A 17,183-nucleotide genomic window follows, 5' to 3' on the forward strand; every position below is an offset into this window, starting at 1 on the left:
ATCGACGCGAAGCGTGCTCTATTCTGTTCCCAATCTTTTGGAGGTACCGCAGCTCGAATAATCACGTTTGACCGTATAGCAGCAAATAAAAACAAGGCTTTATTGATTAGAATGAAGAGAACTCGTAATCGTCATAGCATTGGCGCCCGTGCAGCAGGGAGGCAGGTGGCGTTTTCCGTTTTTCTAATTTGGTGGGGAGATCAGCGTCACTGAGACACAATTTCATTTTCGTTTAGGGCTGCCCACAACCAAAATACTGCGGGCAGTAGTATCCACGACGATTTTTGTGAAGTTGTTGTTGGGCAAGATATGAATGTCGGCCTTCAATTTTGCAAATGCAGTGTTGCCGCTAAAATTGGTAATTAAAACTTTATAAATTTTTTTTTTACTTGTGACGTCAGCCGTATTTGCCACGATGCCGCATTTGTATTGGTTGCCAAGCCTTACAGTCTGACAGAAGATGTGCACATGCGCTTATCACAAGTTATCAGTGCAGCACCCTGTGTTATTTGGCGCAGAAAAAACAGCGTGTATTGGCCTCGAGCTCCACCATGGGAAAAGCTGGCGCCACCGTCGGCGTGACGTGCTAGGATGGATCACGTGGACATAGCGGCCGCGTCGGCTGCTTCGGGAGCGCCGAAGCGAGCTGGAGATGAGAGTTCAAGTTCCCTCGTACGCTGCGGTCCTCATTTAGTGGCGAGCTTTTCCCGGTTCGAGTGTCTCCTTTAACACGATTGAAAGCACTACAATACGTAGTGGCTGCCTTTGCAGGCGCGCAACATGGTAGGCTACTGCTCGGTGCCGCAATGCAGGACGTACGCAACGGAGCCCGGTGTCAGCCTTATTCATACGTAGCCGCAGGACAAGAAGCTGCGTGAAGCTTGGCTCGCGAAACATAAAACCGGCAAACAGTCATCGGCTACAACTCGGGTATGCAGCAAGCACAGACGCGAGGAAGATTTCTGCTACGGCGCCGGGTCTGCGATGTTCGAAAAACGCCCACTGAGACTCTCGCCCGAGTCCGCTGCCCGACTAATGTCATGACGGTTTAGTCTATGAACTTGTCGATGCTATAGATACTGGCAAGTTCACTGGAGTGGAAAGGGAGCGGTAAGAAGCACATTAAAAAAAAGCATGGCATATGGTCATGTTTGTGTTATGAAATAATGCACTGGATTACAAAGAAAGAAGCAGCGGGAAATCGCACGCTGGGAAAACCGATAAACATATAGTGCGACGCAACTCGAGAAATAATATTGAAACGTCCAAGAATTTAGAAGAAAAAAAGATTGAATCGTCGCGTCGGCACTTCACAGTCCCCGTAGGCGTCGAAGTCTCTAAAATGAAATTATTTTTGAACAACTCTGATAGCGCCCACGCAACAATGGTTGCTCGCATACTGTGAAATGCTCATATTCTGCGGCCTAAAGCTCATGGCACGGTGCGAAAACGCGCACGCGGCGAAAGCGAAACAGTGCGCGGACAAGCATGCAGACGCGCAGTTGGTCGCTGCGAAGCTGTGCGATCGCTGCATTGAGGCTTCATTCTGTTATGCCCCATTTGGTTATACGGACAGCCCACTCTAACATATTTCACATCGTTTACTCTCAGCGTTTGCCTACCTTTCACGCAAGAAGCCGGTTCGGGAGACTCCATCGCGGCGACCGCGCACAGTGGCGTTCACTGTACGTATTCGGTAAAGAGATGGCGTCTGTAAACGATTCTGTGCTTTCAGTTTGCCCAAGACTATAATTTAGACAGTAAAAACCTTCTTTCGTTTCGAAAGTACTTACAGAAATGTCCGGGAGAGCTCCCGCGTGGTTTTTTCAGTGAGCGCTGACAGCAAAACCTATGAGGAGCACGCCGCGTGATCCCTCATACTACGCCAGCGGGGCGCCAATACCTGCCGCATTGGTGATCTCTGGGAAAGAAAGCGAAGAATAGGGGGACCCGGGGGACGTGCGCGGTATCCGAGGCGGCTGTACTGGTTGCTGAAACCCGGAAATTGTCGATATCCTCGCCTTCCTCAACTACAGCCGGGGGGAGGGGGGTGACAGAAGACCTATGGGCCCCGGGTGCCAGACGACCTAGCTACGCCACTGCAGAAAGCTGAGCTAGTTGGTAAGGATTCATTATGCAAAATAGAAGTGAGGCGTGCAGACAGGACACAAGAGTAGAGAAGTGGACAACACGAACGCCGGCGTTCGTGTTGTCCATTTCTCTACTCTTGTGTCCTGTCTGCACGCCTCACTTCTATGTTGCATAGCCAATTTATTGATGGAAACGCGTACACTAGCCAACGAAGTCACCAAACACACGGGTTAATAAAAGCGCGTGTTAGTGCTGTACCACCGATGCAATTCTGCTGCATACGCCGACGAACTACAGTTTGTGCAATTTTAAATTCCCCAAGAGAGCTGCTTGGAAACGTACAAAGCTAAAGACTAACTTTTCAGTACTTTTTTATATTACTAGAGAGAGGTGCCACATGATATATTTAAAGGCAGAGCAGCGCCAGTCAAAGTAGATGAGTGCTGGCGGCAAGACCCCATTTAGTCGTCTGCATCGTAACCATAAAAAAGAATTCAGTTGAGTACAAAACTCACATGCAAGAAGGGACTACATTGTGAAACAAACAAATCACTCGGCGTGTTAAGTTTGCTCAGGCAGCATCCAGGTGTGATGACTTCCCAAATGGGACGCGAACTTTTCAGCGAGAAATGGAACAAAAATACCATATGCAGCAGCTATTAGCAATTCTCGCCTTTGAACTACCTATTTTCTAAACACGTTTCCAAAAAGGAAAACAATATCTAAGATGCCCTCGGGCGAAAAGAATAAATATGTCAAAGAAGCACTTCCTTGGTATCATTCCGATAAGACACAGCGTGATTTATACCCTTTACAAACAAGGCAGGGTGAAAACTTCGCAGCTCAAAAGAATCGACAAGAGTTATGCATGGAGCGACTAGCAACAGTTAAACATGTGCGAAGCCACGCATAAAATAGATGTAAAAACATGAAGTGCGCGACAGCTGGTGCGAGAATTTACCGCGCCACATGAAACCAACAATTTCAGTTCTTGCAAACTTCAGTAGCTTTAACATACAACGCAATGCGCTCGCGCAGTCGTGCTGGCTAGCTAGCGCAACGCGGTAAAGAAGCGGAAACCAATATAAGCGGCAAACAGCATTCCGAACTTTAGCGAAATGCCTTTAAACCTCATGCTGCACTGCAGACGAACTTCGTTGCTCACGCGTCTACCTATGATCGAGTGAAAAAGAAAACACCGACGAGACAAAGGAAAGGATGAGAACAAGATATTTCCCTTCGAAGCGACGATCCATTTTTGCTACCGTTGCTCCCGCTGATGAGGCTTTGCCGGGAATGATTAGAACCGTATCGCCGGCACGTTTTCACCGCTATTTGAGCCCCCCACCCTGCAACAATTCTTCTTCGACATACCCTGAAGCTTTGGCCGCCTCACACGTGCGAATGGTGTTGCCTATCTTGCTCTGAAAACGTGAATAAGACAGAGAAGCACCACAGAACAGAAACACGAACAACAACACAACAAACTACGGCGCGCGCCAGGCTCCTCTCCCGCGTGTTCTGCGCAAGGCCGCCACCAGTGGCGCGTCCGTCGGCGTGCACGGAGTGTTGAAAAGCACACGTTTCCACTTATTCGCCTGAATTGAGCGGATTCGACTGCAGTTGGCTCGATCACGTGCGAAGGGCTCATTTGAGCCCAATTATTGTTTGCCTTCCTGGAACTCGAACCATTTTGGCGCGGTGCCTTCGGACCCTGGCGTTCTCGAGCAAAGCTGGGGTGTGATGATGCGTCCCTCGGTCGACGCTCCTGTGGCCACGCTTTCTGGAGCGAAGATGGATGTGTGGAGGGGATTGCACAAGTGTGGGTATGGCGTGGTTATGACGTTAACAGCAATATTATTATGTGCAATGATGGTTAAAAAAAAGAACATGATTACAGCCTGCACACTCCTTCTCTTCTCAGTGCAGCAGATTAGCCGGCGTGTAGCGTTGCACTGAAATTCCCGTTCGCGTCTCTCACGACAGTGAAAGGAATCACAAATGCTTCCACGTTGTCAAATTTGGCGCCTAAGTCTTTACTTGTGCGTGAGCGGGTTCACAGTGTTGAACCTTCACCCTTCACGTTGATATACTTAAAACATGTCGAGTCTCTAGAATGTTTTATCCTCATGTGCCAGTGGTTCCAAAAGAAACATTTTCTTTGAATTGCTCCCTCGCGCGAGGGATACTTTATAGTCATTCTGCTCTTGATCATTTTAACTGAGTCCTATGTTGGATAAGGTACATTTATTATACACATACATTTTTTTTCTTCTTTTGCATGCCTACACTGACGGCGTCATGTAGCGGTTTGCAAGGAAGTTCGTGTTGCTGTAAACCTTCAGTGCGGACGAGACACAGACCAGTTCCATCTATGCTTATTTCCTTCTTCGTGCGTGTTGCGTTCACACTAATGCTTACAAAGACCGCACTGTTTTACGTGGACACTGACGTGTTAAATGACCCTTTAGAACGTTATTATTATATTGTTCTCTTGCTGCCTCGCCATCAACTGACCTTTTCGTTTTTACAGTGCATTGTTCCTTTTCTTTTTGTATTATTACTCTTAGTTGCTTTATCTTTCAACCAGGGGCAAAGACCCCAAGAGAGTCAAAGAGAGTGCTTAAAAGGTGCCGGGATACGGACATGCAGAGAAGCCCAGAGAATACGAACTGTTGACTACAGACAATGAGTTACGCAGACCAGCTTTACGCAGCTTCTTTACGAAGAAAGCTTGCGTACATTTAAGTAACTCTAATATGCCCTGTGGCAATCCGGCCAATAATAAAAAAAAAAAGAAACAGAGAAACGAAAATAACTGTTTCTATATAAGGTGTGCCGACTAACGTTAGATAAGCTACCCAAAGAAAGAAAAAAAAAAAGATTTAGAGAACACGATGCACGATACGCTTATAAGAACTACAGTGTTTGGTCGTCGGTGCTCTGACAACCAAACACCGTAGGTCTTATAGTCGTACCTCGCACCGCGTTTTGTTAATACACTTTTTTCTTTAAACAGGTTGGCTAACGTTAACTGGGACACAGGGTATAGCTGCCTAAATATGTTGGGCAAAAATAGAGTTAGTGATTACAAGACGTACTTTGAACAATGTCCCTTTCACGGATACCAGTCATTTCAGGCAGACAACAACGCCAGCGAAAAACGAAAGACAAACAAGATTTCTTGATTCGTTGCAATCCGAAAGTCCACTCCAATAATTCATTGTTTTTCCCGCGTGATTGTTGGCAAATCCCCCATAGCGAAGCTATAGGTATGCGAAGCTTTCTTTAATGTCATCACCAACATCATCATTATTACTGTCGTGATGAATACCTGAAAGTTAAATATTTTTTAAAAAAAACCTTTTCAGACTTCGTATTCGGCTAACTGGCAGCGCGAGGAGTGTGAAGCCAAAAATGACGGCGGTTTTCGCAACGTTCCGCGTTTTGCTGCAGCCGTCGGTGAGTGAACAGAGGCTGGCGATGCAGTGGCTTCGGTCATTGATCTTCTTGAGCAGGGCAGGTTGTTTCTTCGTCCGGGCGCTAGACTGCGGTTCATAAGGGGCAGAAAAAAAAAAAGAAAGCAATAACTTGGGGTTCACCGGTATGGCGCTTCCATTGTTAGTCATCGTGAGAAGCAGCCATCACGTGGTGATGGAAGCGCTAGCCGAATCCCAGGCCAGGCCCGCTCGCCCTCTTCTGGGAAGGGCACGGGGTGCGGCGCGCAGTCCGAGGAACTCGGGGGCGCCACCGGTGCTGGGACGACGACGCCATATGGCGAGCGCGAGTACACTGGCAGACGCGCCTCTCTTGACTGTCCCGCCTCGCGAAGCGGTCGCGCTCGACGACCAATGGACGGCCGCGTGTTTACGACGCCGAGCGCGTCACCGAGGCTGCACGTGATGCCGGAATACGTTGTCGTCCCCCGAGCGGCGTGTGTGTGAGAGCGCGCGCACTTTTGCGTTCTTCGTCTCGCGCCGAACCGTCCCATCGCCCGGCTCTCTCCCTTTTTTTTCTTTACCAGCTCTTTTATCTCTCGCCCTGCTTCGCCGCTCTTGAAAAAGAGACCACGCGTCGGCGGCCGGCGCATAGCAGCCAGCCGCGAGCCTGCGTTGAGCGCGCGCCTCGTCGAGGCAGGCCGTGGTCCGCGACTCCCGAGTGTCGGTCGGCCCGCATCCCTCGTCGCTGATCGGACTGAGCTCGTGCTGGGCTGTCTAGCGTGTGCAGCCGCTGCACCCGATCTGCGGGAAGCTAGCTTGTATGAAAGGATTTCCATCGTTTTTCTTTTTTTCATTCTGATTTTCCCGAGAGTTTCCGCTCGTATCTAAAGTAGTTTTCGTCCCGTCACAGCACCAGTACGATGTCGAAGGCAGCGAAAGTTGCATTGTTTTCGATTCTGTGCACCTTCTTCAGCGCTGGAGACACCGACGGTGCCACCATCCTCGAAAGGCGGCGGAACAGAATATTCGCCACAAAAAAACATCCACTTATACTCGGTATGTGCTAAACTTTTTTCTTTCAGTATACGCATATATATATATATATATATATATATTTGGCATTGAACAAAGTGTTGCTAAGGGAGATGCTGCACGATATGCTCAACGAGTGGTTGAGATATGTTTGGTGGCTCCCCCCCTCACCCCCGGTCTCCTTTTTCTCCAAATTTGCTTCTCGCAATGATTACTCGGCCTGTACTCTGTCTGTAGTAGGGCTTCTTATGTAGATGAGTTTCTGTTTTGACTGGGTGAATGCTAAATATACGATCATAAGTGGAACAGTTGGTCTTAAAAATTGGATAAGTGTCCCGTTAAACTACCATTTGTACTTTAAGATGCAAGTAGCTCTGCGGTGCGTCAGGTGATGCGGAACTTGTGGAAAGTGTGACCGTTTAAGCGACTTCCGCATAGCGGGTGAAATCAATTACGTGGTGCTGACATTCTTTGACGAACACGACTGGGTGCCTTCGATAAGCACAGTCCATTCGTTTGGTATCAATGCATCCTTTCTGTTGTTAATGACGGTGATCGCTTACTGTGTACTGTATAAGGAGGTGCACCACTCCATATGAGGTCTAGCTGACACGCACTTTTGCTATTGGATTAGGGGTTGGGGAATTAACGATAATACACTATAAATGCTATCATCGGATGAATAAGGGGATCTACGACATGACTCTTCTTGCTTCAGACGCGGACAATGGGGGAATTGTAGTGCATTAACAACTATTCTGCGTGCATTTTTGCATCTGTTTCAATTATTTTTTTTCTTCCTTAGAGAGGAAGTGTTGTGTTTGCGTGTCTCTATGTGTGTGTTGCGGTAAATTCAATGCTGTTTCCTCGCTCCGAAGAGCGTGACTCAGTCACTCTCCGCGTTTTATTCCGGAAAAAGAAAAAAAAGGAAAGAAAGACAACATTTCGACGAGTGTTTGTCTAACTGGGAAAAAAACTTTATCAAGGGGATGACTATAATGCATCTCCACAGTTTAAAGTCAAGACGAGTTAAATCCAATAAATGATGAGGTCTATAAACAAAAGTTTCAGAAGGGGTGGTTGCTACACCAAACATACCTTCCAGTTGATAAGAATAAATCAGTAGGGGTGTTCGAATAGCGAAATTTTCGAATCTAATGAAATGCAAATATTTGACAAAGACGACCTTCGAATATCGAATCGAATACCGAATATTTCCAATTCATAAACGAAGTGAAATAGATTGGTACCATGAAGTTCGTTGGGTAAAAAGAAGAAAAAGAAAGAATAAAGAGGACTGCTTTACGTCAATTGATAAATGCCGTTAAACAATGTCAAGTCAACTGAGAATCTCTTAAGTAAAAAAAAATTGAAAGAACAACAACTGAAGGTCCATTATACAAGGTGTTCCAGTGAATTCTTTCAAACATTTTTTTTAAGATTGTGGCAGATAGCACAATTCTAGTCCGTGAGCTGGTCTACTCGAAGAGGCGGACATTACTTGCACAAAAAAAATTGAAACGCATGATCGATTCAGTAACAAAAACGCACTATTTAAGTTTTTAAAATACCTTATGGCATATATCGCAATTTACAAATTCTAGCAGATAAGACTGGAAAGCATGTCCATTTGAAAAGAATTGTGTGGATGACACCATTTACGAGATATGCGCCGCCAAACTTGCGGTAAAAATGCACTGTCGTTCCACTTAATTTCTTAACAAAACGTCGTTTATGCACTGAAGCACAAAAGTAACAGGAACGCCTGTGCATTTCTCCGCTAAGTTCGGGAATTGATATCGCGAAACTGGTGTCATCGTAAGAATGCGTCGCAAGTAGACCGCCTTGCGAACTCCCCGGCTAGAATTTGCAAATTGCAATATGCGCAATAAGTTAATTAGTTTAAAACGAATTAATGTTTCTTTTTGTTAATTAGCCGATTATGGTTTTAAATTTGTTTTGTAAGTAGTGTCCGAATCTTCGAGTAGACGAGCCCATGAACTATAATTGTGCTATCTGCCACAGGGAATTTTAAAAATTATTTGAAAGTGTTCGCCGAAACACGCGGCATATATATGGTGCACTTGTGGCAATGATAGTAATGAAGCAAAGGAAGAGCACGCCATCAGATGAACGTAGTAGAGCTGTGTTTGTTTAAAGAGCAAAGGGTAATACTACAGCCGCACGCATCGTTCTAAAGGATCCAAGCAACGATCAATTGGGCGAATAATAAATTTCTTTGACTGAATCGAGATAAATTCGCAGATTGCCAAAGGCGAGTCATGCTTATTTAGCGACGGGAATCAACTATGCAGACGTGATGACCTGCATGTGTTCGCTCAGGACGGATACTTCTGCGCAACAAACGCGGTCCTCCGACAGTGGTGTCATTCATTCGGAACAATCTCCATTTACATTGGTCCTGCTGCCTGTAGACCGCAACGACTGTTGTTACTCGGTATAGTAGTCGAAGAGATTCGATTATTATGACATTTTAGAATATTGAATTCTCCAACCGAATACGAATCGGATAGCAAAGACTATTAGATTCGTATCCAAGAGAGAGAGAGAGAGTGGGGGTAAATGAGATGCTAAAGGCAGGGAAGTTTACTGGAAGAGAAATTTCTGGTTCGCATGCTCCTGTTCAAGCTCCTGCTTTAGGACATTCGCACATCTACCCCCAGCTTGGCAAAGCTGGCAAATACTCTACTGGTTTGTACGTTTCTTCCGTGCTAATTATTAGCTAAAGAGACCGGTACACTGCATTACGATTTGTTTAAACTCACAAGAAAATAAATACATTAATATATTTAATATGTCCAAGAAAGAATGGAAGAGGAATTTATTTAAAACAAGTCTGCAGTTACTTTTGCCGCTTATCCCGTCATACTTCTACAACTTGTTCACACCGGAGCGCAATAAACGTAGCTGCTCATGTTTGCAATATACTACTTCGTACGCGGTTGCTTGTTTTGTATTACGGAGCCGTTTTGTAATTGAACTTGGAGCAGGTGGCCACGTTTAATATGTCTGTTTATGCGCTGTTTTCGTTTGTACTTTTACCCCCCCGCGGTTGCTTAGCAGCTATGGTGTTGCGCTGCTAAGAACGAGGTCGCGGGATCAAATCCTGGCCGCGGTAGCCGCCTGGGGCCGAAATGGGGCCCGAAATGCAAAAACGCCTGTGTACTTAGATTTAGGTGCACGCCCCTGGTGGTCAGAAGTAACCGGGAGTCCCCCACTACGGCGTGCCTCATAATCAAATCGTGGTTTTGGCACGTGAGACCTCGTAATTAATTTTTTTTAAAACAGAGTTACACAATTGGCCATACGAGTAATGGTTCTTCCGTGCTTGATGTGCTGAATAACCTTGGCGGATTGAGAAACATGTGTTCTTAATCTGTGAAGCTGCCGACAGTATCCCAGTTTTGTTTTTTATCTAAATCTTAAAAAATTGAACGATGAATGGTCGAGTTTAGGCTATCTGAAATCATCCCATATTGTACGCGTGTCCAATCTCAGGGTTGTTCAGCTGTCCAGGAAGTTTAATAATGACAAGCCACGACGAAGCTTCGTCAAGAGTAACTCAATTTGAGTTAAATATAGCTCCCCCGTGCGGCGAGAGAAAGCATTTTTGCTGTACGGGCTTCCCGCGTTGCGGCGACCCATGCACCCGAGCCGGGCGCGCGTAAAGTGGACTGCCCCGTATAGTTGAGCTGTTTGAACTCTGAGGCGAGGCACCGTCTGCGACAAGCGGTGGTTTAGGAGGCACCGGACTTGGCGAATCGTCCTTCGTGAAGGAGCACGGCTCAGAGCCGTCTAATCTTTGGAAAATTGACTGCATTAGGAAAAAAAGAAAAGTCAGAGGGGCGAAATGCGGTGGCAGTAAGAGATCACGAAATATGAGCGGTAAGCACTCGCTGTGGCCTGTGGGTCGATTTGTGCCCAAATATTTGTCCTACTCTGAAAGCAGCCGTGGTGGTGGGGAATAGGGCATCCGCGACCAACAAAACAGGTCCTAGTGTTTACGTAGTTGGTACAAGTTCCAAGGGATCGATTACGCTATAGCTATACCATACGGAACAAGAGTGAGAAAGCGAAATGTGGTAAGCGCGCCTAAGTTAACCACGTGAAATGAAAGCGAACGGAACACACGCACGTAAGCTCACACTCATACAGGCGCACTCTTGCTTGGTGCGTGCGCGAATTTCATAAGGGCCAGGCTTCTGGCCGTCACTGGAAGGAGAGTGACAGGGGATAGGGCTGACAGAAGTGCGAAGCAGCGGCGCTGCAGGGGCGTTTCCACCTATCGCGATTTCAGCTGCGGCGGCCGCATCTCGATGGAGCTGCAATGTACGAATGCTCATGTAATGTGATTTCGGGGTGAAAAAATGCCAAGGAGGTCAAAACTATTCAGGAGCTCGCAAAAGCAATGCTCTTGTACGTAGCTCGTCTGGGTTGTGCCGCTATAAAGTGTCTTATGTTTAGCTGCACCAACATTTTAAAATGTCGCTTGTGGAAGGTAACACCATTCTAACTCACGAACTGAATTTCTCGGCGAGGCGAACGTTACTTCTACCAAAAAATTAAAATGCTTAATTGAATAATGAACACAATTGCATTCATTAGCTATTTAATTAATTACTTTGCGGCACATATTGAAATTTCCGAATTGTAGCCGGTGAGTTCGCAAGGCTATCCACTTGGAACGAATTCTCAGGATGGCAACAGTTTCGAGACAATAATTTTTAAAATGTTCGATGAAATACACTAGCGTTCCGGTTACTTTCCCGCTTCAATGCATGTGCCAGCGTTTTCATAAACAAAGTAAGTGGAACAACAGCGCATTTTTTCCGCGAGTTTGGCGGCGCATGTCTCGAAACAGGGGCCATGCCCAGAATTCGTTCCAGGTCGATATGCAACTCACTAGCTTCAATTCGTAGATTACAATATGTGCTGTCAATCAACCACCTTCTGCGGTTGGTCAGTTTCTGACTGTTTGTGGCCAAATTGTGACATTCATGAAGGCACATATGGATACCTCCCCAAGAAATATTTATTTTCTGTCTGAATGTGCAAACCACATCCCAGAATAAGCTTAATCAAGGAAAGAAAATAAATATTTTACGGAAACTTTTTCAGCGATAAAGGAGAAATTCCAGACAGAAAACTGGAAGTGGGCTTCATCGTATCCCACCTAAGGCTTCATTTTGGAATTTTTACAGACAGCTCTCGTCACATGGAAACCGTGGGTGTACATTTCATGTGTTCTACACCGCGTGTGTGACACTACTGCATCCGGAGATATTGCGTCGGCCTGTCTCCCCTGACCGTGCTTTCTAAAGAAAGCGACACGCGTGCCAAGCTACTTCTTCCTTGTCCTGAGTTACAGCACTAAACCCAACAGAGGGCGACAAGCGGCAACATTTGTCAATAAAATCTTAATTAGTAAAGAACATAATTAGTGAAATCTTGTTAATTAGTCGATTAAGCATATGATTTCTCATGGAAGCAATCTTCGCCTCAACGAGTAATTAACTTCAAGGGTTAGAATTGTGCTACGTGCCTCAGGCAATCTTTAAAAAAAATTTGGCGCAGTTAAAATAAAACACCCTATATATACCGTGACATAGTTCCTAGCGCGAACAAGACTAGCAGAAAAAAAGGTGTGACAGGACATAGTGCTAGACATAAACTGGCAAATTTTATTCATGTAACATCTAAAGAAGCCACCATATGCTAAAAAAGAAGTGCGCAGACAGACGCGTAAACGAATGTGCCAAAAATGAGAAAACCAAATAGGCTAAGTACGCGGAAAGTGTGAACAATGATCCATTACAAATCATTGATGACAAGGTTCTTCTCATGGTACAACACTTCTTTATCTGTGAGAGCCAGAGATGGTGCGCTTACGCATTCATCAGACGAGTTTAAAATGCAAGACGCCTCAAATATTTCGCTAACTGTCTGGCGAACCGTCTGAGGACATGCGTGCTATGGAAACAAGGGGAGCAATTACATCTTCGGCAGTGATCAGCCAAGCGGTCAGCGGCTGCAATAGAGCGCTTACAGCGTTACGGTGCTCCTTAAGCCGATCATTCAGGTCCTACATAGCATTTTCCACGAGAAAGTGGAATCTTGTAGACCACGCCCACATTGCAGTTTACAAAACGGATCGTGGGCATCTTAGTGCAGGCATTTTTCGTCCCGCCGTTGTTTACCAACCGGCACATTCTTGCGAACTATTGTGACCCTGGAAAAACAACATCAACACTTGTTTGCCACCTTTTTTAGGCGGTGGGACGCCCCGTGTACGTATGGCACAGCCACAGGGCGCCCACCAGAAAGCACACTGTCCTAGTGGGCGCTCTGTCTTGTCCCATCTTTTTTTCTGGTAGTCTCATTCGCGCTAGTAACTATTTCACAGCAGTTGCCTTATCACCAATTAGCCTGACTCTCTTCGTTAATTACCCTGTATATAATTTGCATTGACGTTCGAGTTTTCTTTTTTAAAGACTGCACACGCTGGTGTCCGGCGTGTGCATGGAAGACAGCGTGAGCCGCGGCCGTTGCCTCAGAAGAGCCGCTTCTGTTATGCACCCAGCACACCACACTTATCTCATGCTGAGATGGCCCGTTATTTTGGTCGTGCACAGTCTGCTTGCTGAGTGGGCGGGAAGAGCTGTTTCCAAAACACTCCACGGGGAAGGCGCAGCTCAATGGATGTGCGCCGCCCAGCACCAAACGCAAGCGCTTTGGTATCGCGAGAATGTATTGTGGCGATTCATATAAAAAAAATAAAAGCGAAGCAAAAGCAAAAAAGCAAATCTTTTTTGTTGATCAGGTACGGACGTGTACTTTCTCGCTATTCAGGCTATCATGAGCGACCTAGATGTAAGGAGGCAGTACTTTATTGTGAGCGAAAGCGAAAGCTATTGTTGTAGATATGGGCCCATGCGATAAAACATACTACAAAAGATGAACGGCAAACTTAACTATCGTCCAGATATGGGTATTGACGAAAAAAAAAAAAAACGTTGACAAGATAAACTGTTTTTATCTCGCTATTTTTTTTCGTCCTTGACGTAAAAAAAAAACAACATATAAGACAGTATCAAATTTAACCGATATACGCGCACTGGCGTTGGGAAACCACTTTTTCAGTATATTACACATCCCTTTGTCCAAGTTCTGTAACGTTTTCGATATCGAGTTTGTTCCGCTTGAGCAGTAGGTTCGACAACTATAGACTGCCGCGGAAAATATGAAGGATTCGACCTTTTACGCATAAAGACCGACCGAAAGGCAGTCCTGTTATGGTTCTCATTCACCGGTATTCAGCAAAAGTACGCTTCGGAATACAAGTCAGTCGCATTTCCTCGTCTTTTCATGCACGTTTGGGCCGGTATGTCGATATAAATTGACCCTTGATTTCAGAGTGCAAAAGTGCACGTGACCTATGAAGTCAGTAAATCTATGCAGATTCGTCAATACTTTCGGCTGATGGCGTCATAATGAGTACACCGTCCTATGGAGGTTCGCTTGAACCTGCTACATCGACGGGGTGCAGTAGGTGAGTCAGCATCACAAGCTAGGAAATGACGTAGGTGATAAAAATAAGGCCGGCTTCTTATCTGATAAAGCGACGTATTCTTTGTGTATGTGTGGGTGTGTGCGCGCTTGCGGGGGTGTTGAGGTCACTGTAGGACACTTTCGAAACAGAAAGATGACAATGGCTTATCCGGAGGGCATCCGCTATGTGCGCCGAGCTTTGGTGGGGTGACGCAAATAGCGAAGTGGCTGCCACGACCAAATGAAACTCGAACACAAACAGGATGTTTCAATTACAGGAATCATATTATGACGCCGTAAGTTTCCACTTAGAAATAGTGATGTAAAGTATGCCGGCGTAAAAAAAAAGGAAAGTTAACAACAACAACAGCAGCAGCGCTGTTTCACCAAAACACCATATTTCGGTGCCTATATGCTGTAATAGTGTAGTTCGCGTTTGGTTTGCCCCACCATGTTACTTCAAGAAGTACACTCTTCAAAAAAAGCCCAAAGCAGTTCTTAAAATAGCGTTAGTAATTCACTGTCAGATATGTTGCTATTGGTGCTCAATACCTTGCATCTATACTAAGGCAAATTTAGTTAAGTAACTATAGGTCGGCCAGGTTCCAGGCTCGTTTCATATGTAAAAATGGTAACATGACTAAGTAATTGTAAACTGCGTAACTTTTCATAACACCATCCCTTAAAAACGCACGAGTACACGAAAACGCTGTATAGGGCATCACAGTGACAATCGAGGTCGTAATATCGCGGGACAGTGTACGTGGCACGTATCGCTTACTGAGCTATCATTTCAAGGAGACCACTTGAAAGAGCGAGCAAATGTGTTTCACGCCTGTTGTCCATAATTCTATATTCAGGAATGCAGCACATGGCTGTTAACTCACCATTGTGTTGCACACACACACACAAACATACACACCTACGCACAATATATATATATATATATATATATATATATATATATATATATATATACGTACAGGGTGTCCCAACTAACATGTACCAATATTTAAAAATATGCAAATGCCACGTAGCTGGACAGAATCAAGGTAATATTGTTTGCCGTCGCTTGGAGATACTCGAAGCATTTTTCGCATTCTGCCTAATTACATAATCAGTTTTAATTAATTAATCAACTTCTCAAATATTATAATTAGATGGGAAGTTTCAATAAAGAAATTGTAGAGCAACATGAAAAACTCCCGATACAGCTTTCCGTTGCTCAATACGGACTACATTAAAGTGTTTTTCCGAGCGTGAAAGAAGCTCGCGAATAACGCGCAAAGTGCCTCGAGCGGCCAGTCACGTGGCAATGTATGCGTGCGTATGTGTTTGTGATCGCGCGTATGTGTTTGTGATCGCGCACGTGTGTGTATATGTGTATTGTACAAACACACACACACGTACGCGCACACACATACACACACGTGCACGTACGCAAACACATATGCATACAATACACAAGCACTCACAAACATGCACAAACAAGAACACATACAAACAACACACACATGTATTCACGAACACACACAAACAGGAACAGCTGCCCACACAACACATGCACACGCACGCACGAAAACACATGCACACAACATACACACAAACACATATATGCACACAAACACGCATACACGCACACAGAAACACAAAAGGACACAAATACATATACAAACAACACACACGCGCATGTACACAAACGAATGTACATACAACACATACACACTCGCGCACACAAACGTGTACGCACACACACACACAGCATAGACACTTACATATAACATACACTTACGCAAACACCTATACAGACAACATACACACGAACACATACACGCACACACGCACGCAACACACAAAATGGCACACACAAACATACATACATAAACACATGTACACACAACACACACACGCATTTAGACAAACGCATATAAACGCAACATATACACACACATGCACGCACATAAGCATGTACGCGCACACACACAAACACACGCACGCACGCACAGCGACACATGCACCACACATACACGCGCACGCACACAAGCACATACACACACACTCAAAATACAAACGCACAATACACACGCGCGTGTACGGTTCGGTAGCATGAAATAAGAAAAAACTAGAAGAGCATAAAAGTATTTTGCACAAAAGCTCGACAATGCTTCGGAGCACCATGGAAAGACCGACAAAAAGTTACGCCTGCTTTGTACTCTGTAAGTAGTTACAAAAAAGTCACATTGGTGAAGTACACTGAAGAAGCAATATTTCATTTCTATCGCACCTATATGCTTCAGTTTACATATCAGTGTGATCAAAATTGACCACCTATCCAAAAATCGCCCCTTCATTTCAGCGATCTCCCACTACCGGAGGGCTATTGCACAATCACCAATCTCAAATGCTTGCGATTGTGCTATTATACAAACATACCTGCATCCATATGGAGTCTCATATAATTGCTAGAGGTAAATGTGGCGCTAGTGTCTTCGGGAGCTGCAAGCTGGGGAGTTCAGCCAGCATGGGAATGATGGCATTGATGGGTAGTACATGGATTTGGTAAACTTCGTCCTTCTGGCTTTAAACGGCTTCGTCACTTTGCGAAGTGATTATTTTATAGAAAGTGCTGCTTTATAAATAATTAAATAAATGAACATTATTAAAATTGTCCGATGGCATGATTGGAACGCAGGACCTCTAGCGTGCACAGAAGCCCGATATTGAAACCATTACGGCATGGATGCATGGATAAACGCAACCCTGCAATTAGCAGCGATTATGCATGCTTGCGGAGTCTTATTACGTTCTGCATTAGGACAGTATAAATTGCTTTGAAATTTAGCCCAACTTAGATCCAGATAAAACGTAATAAACGAAGCTACAACAACGTCTGAAGCCCCCCAGCACGATCAGGCGAATCCATGTACTATACCAATGGAGGAAGGAAAAATATAGGAGGGAGCATTACGTCACGCAGGCAGCCTTGGCAAGCGAACGCTCCGTGAAGCCACAGTGGTGGCCCAACACGTGACCTCTTACCTCGAGATCGCG

At 45.3% G+C, this 17,183-nt stretch overlaps 1 protein-coding gene across 1 annotated transcript in view; it reads left to right on the forward strand.

The window, feature by feature from the left end:
- Positions 1-5,907: 5,907 nt before the first annotated feature.
- LOC142590278 (lysosomal phospholipase A and acyltransferase-like) overlaps positions 5,908-17,183 on the forward strand; it is a 45,132-nt gene continuing 33,856 nt past the window's right edge. Inside the window, exon 1 of the mRNA XM_075702265.1 lies at positions 5,908-6,587. Coding sequence (XP_075558380.1) covers positions 6,452-6,587 — 136 coding nt within the window. The 5' untranslated portion in view covers positions 5,908-6,451. The remainder of the gene's footprint in view (positions 6,588-17,183) is intronic.

The sequence above is a fragment of the Dermacentor variabilis genome, chromosome 1 (genome assembly GCF_050947875.1).
Source record: "Dermacentor variabilis isolate Ectoservices chromosome 1, ASM5094787v1, whole genome shotgun sequence".
Taxonomy (NCBI): Eukaryota; Metazoa; Arthropoda; class Arachnida; order Ixodida; family Ixodidae; genus Dermacentor; species Dermacentor variabilis.